Below are 3,618 nucleotides of genomic sequence, written 5' to 3'. Positions count from 1 at the left end.
TTATGGGTGATGCTATATTGTTGGAATTGCTGAAATTAAATTGAATTGATCTTCTTCTTTTTTCTTTCTTTCTTCTCTTTTTTTTTTTAATTTTTATTTTTTATGTTCATGCCAAAAGATAACTACTTTAATGTTTTGTTTTATTTCTTTACCAAATTTATAAATTTTAGGAAATGAGTTCGGGTACGAGAAGTTTAGGTTCAACAAGTGGTACACCAATAGAAGAAAATGATCATGCTCCTCTTTGGTGTTATGTTACAAAACTAGAAAAAATGGGAGAAGGAGGTGGTAATACCAAGTTTAAATGCAATTACTGTCAAACTGAGTACAATGGGTCATAATTTAGGGTCCAGGCACATTTGTTAAAACTTTCTGGCCATGGGATTAGAGTGTGCCCCAAACTGACTCTGCAACACCTTGCTGAAATGCAAAAGAAAATTGAAGAAGTCAAAAAGAGGCTAAAGATGGCTATGCCTAAAAAAGTTCCTTTACCACCTTTCACTTGCCAATCTAATTCAACAGGTTTAGTGCCTTTAGATACTAGAGGATTTAGGATGGAGGGGTATAAGCCAAGAAAAAGAAAGGCTACTGGAACTTCTGCTCTAGAAAAGGCATTCAACCCAGTTATTCGGGAACAATTGCATTCTGAGATTGCTCGCATGTTTTATTCAGCGGGGTTACCTTTTCATTTATCAAGTAACCCATATTATGTTAGTGCTTTTCAATTTGCTGTCAACAATCCAATTCCTGGTTATGTACCACCTGGTTATAACTTGTTAAGGACTATATTGCTTCAAAAGGAAAGGGCTAATGTAGAGAGGTTGTTGGAGCCAACTAGAGCATCATGGAAGGAAAAGGGATTGAGTATTGTTTCAGATGGATGGATTGATTCTCAAAGAAGGCTCCTTATTAATTTTATGGGAGCATCAGAAGTTGGGGCAGTGTTCTTGAAAGTTGTTAATTGTGAAGGTGAGCACAAAGACAAGTTTTTTTTATTTCCAACTTAATTAGTCAAGCAATTGAAGAAGTTGGACATCAAAATGTCATTCAAGTCATTACAGATAATGCTCCCGTATGTAGTGCAGGTGGTTTACTCATTGAAAGTAAGTACTCGAATATCTTTTGGACACCATGTGTAGTTCACACACTGAATCTTGCTCTTAAGAATATTTGTGCTCCAAATGAAACAGGGGGTACTGTTTTTGCTTATGATGAATGTCATTGGATCACACTTTGCGTTGATGATGTGATGTTTATCAAAAACTTCATCATGAACCATTCTATGCAACTAGTTATTTTCAATGAATTCGTACCCTTAAAGTTGCTTGTTGTTGCGGACACACGTTTTTCATCTGCTATTGTCGTGCTTAAAAGGTTTAAACTTATAAAGCGTGGCCTCCAATCAATGGTTATTAGCGATCAGTGGGCTTCTTACAAAGAAAACAATGTTGGAAAAACAACATCTGTGAAGGAAAAATTGAATGATGTGTCGTGGGATAAGATTGATTACATTTTGTCTTTTACATTGCCTATCTATGAGACGCTTAGGTTTTGTGACACTGACAAACCATGCCTTCACTTAGTCTATGAAATGTGGGACACTATGATTGAAAAGGTGAAGGCAAGCATCTTTAGGCATGAAGGGAAGCTAGATCACGAGGAATCAATTTTTATTCCGTTGTGTACAATATACTAGTTGAGAGGTAGGCCAAAAGTAACACTCATCTTCATTGCCTTGCACATTCTTTGAATTCGAGGTAATAACTTAATTCATACTCTTACTAATTAGATTTCTTTGTTGACATTTGTCTTTTAATATGAATAACATAATTTAATTTTGAAACTTTCTAATGTTGTAATCTAGTTATTATAGTTCAACGTGGCTCAATGAAAATCCCAATCGTGTCCCTCCTCATAGGGATGAAGAAATTTCAAGTATGAGAAACAAGTGCTTCAAGAAATACTTTCCAAATTTAGAGGAGAGAAAGGTTGTAAATGTGGAATATGCCAAGTTTTTAGGAGGTTTGGATATGTTTGGAGATTTTGACTCAAAGATTGATAAAGGAGTATTGGATCTACTTATTTGGTGGTTTACAATGGGTCTTCTGCTCCTATGCTTCAATCTTTAGCATTAAAATTGATTGGCCAGCTATGTTCCTCATCATGCTATGAAAGGAATTAGAGCACCTACTCCTTTATTCACTTCATGAAAAGAAACAAAATGGCACCACAACGTGCTGAAGATTTGGTTTTTGTGTACAACAATCTTCGTCTCCTATCAAGGAGAAGTTAACAGTACATTGAAGGAGAAACCAAGTTATGGGATGTTGGTGGAGATGCTTTTGATTCATTGGAGGGTGCAGACTTACTTGAAATTGCAAGTCTTTCTCTTGATGAACTAGATATGGAAGCTATGATATTCACTGATGAAGGGGAACACATTAAACTATTGACCTTGAAGACTCTTAGCTTTATAATTTTCTTTTTTTATCAAGTTGTCTTTTGCTTTAAGTTTTATTTTTATGCATGCTACATTACTAAAAATTGTAAAAATAATATTTTTTACGAACGTATCATCGCCGTATTCTATCCTAGTTTTTCAAATTTTGTTGTATTGCCGTATCTGTATCGTATCGTACTCGTATCCCAGTATTCGTATATGTATCCATGTTTCCTAGATCTTAAGGTTCCCTGGGGTTTCATTTGTTGCCAGTACTGTGGTAGTGGTAGTGGTTGTTATTATTTTAATATCATAGAGACTTCATTACCAATAATGTCTGTATTATGATTCCCACTGTTACAACAAGATTGGTGACATTTATGTCTATGCCCATGCGCACTAAGTTTGCACAGTTCTTCTGTGTGCATAGAAATCACTTGTAGAACTTGACATAATCATTAAGAAATTATAGCGATTCCGGTTTTGACCCGTTGCCTATTGTATTCCGGACTCGGGTTTAATGCTCTCATATTGTTGTTTATCTCTTATTCTCCTTGTATCCCTTTAGAATTGGCTTTCGGGTTATGGTTGTGCTTTTGGAACAGGTTGATAACTTGTTTTTCAAAACCTTTATTGCCCAGATTTTGGCCTCTCTGCTTGAGCGAGTATTCTTGCGCTCGAACGGGCTTCACAAACTTTGCTCCTCCGCTCGAGCGGCCATTTTCGCACTCAAGCGAGATTCTATAACTCTCAGCATTTTTGTAGGTCTGCAAATGCTGGGAGAGTGCATTCAATGCTCGAGCGTCCAGTTTGATGCTCAAGCAGAAGTCTATGTCTGATGCTCGAGCGGGGATTTCCATACTCGAGCAGACTACGCATATAACAGTCCGAGAAGATGAGATTTTGGGTCACTTTTTCTTCTCTCTCTGTCTCTAAAACTTCCCAAAAGCTTGTCCTTGAGCCTCTCTCTCTAGAATTCACATTCTCTCTAGGATTTCATCTAGATCCATTGGGATTTCCACCCTTGTGCCTTTGAGAAAAAGATAGAGTGCGCCAAGATCTACATTTTTAGCCGAGTAAAAGTGGATTTTGGTGTTCTTGGAGTTTCTCTCTCTTGTGCTGTTCATCTTCTTCCTTGAGGTAGGGATCTTTCTACACCTTCATATGATATTTAGCTT

The 3,618-nt window shown here is 36.8% G+C and overlaps 1 protein-coding gene across 1 annotated transcript; it reads left to right on the top strand.

Annotated features, from left to right (window-relative positions):
* Window positions 1-464: 464 nt before the first annotated feature.
* Window positions 465-2,129, top strand: LOC145791711 (uncharacterized). Its single transcript, XM_082872133.1, has 3 exons — window positions 465-969; window positions 1,086-1,677; window positions 1,865-2,129. Exons 1-3 carry the CDS (start codon window positions 465-467, stop codon window positions 2,127-2,129), a joined length of 1,362 nt encoding a protein of 453 aa, XP_082728259.1.
* The last annotated feature ends 1,489 nt before the right edge of the window (window positions 2,130-3,618 follow it).

The sequence above is a fragment of the Camellia sinensis genome, chromosome 5 (genome assembly GCF_055761805.1).
Source record: "Camellia sinensis isolate YWXY chromosome 5, ASM5576180v1, whole genome shotgun sequence".
NCBI classification, from domain to species: Eukaryota; Viridiplantae; Streptophyta; class Magnoliopsida; order Ericales; family Theaceae; genus Camellia; species Camellia sinensis.
The sequence above is the reverse complement of the archived record's forward strand: the minus strand, read 5'-3'. Positions and strand labels throughout refer to the sequence as shown.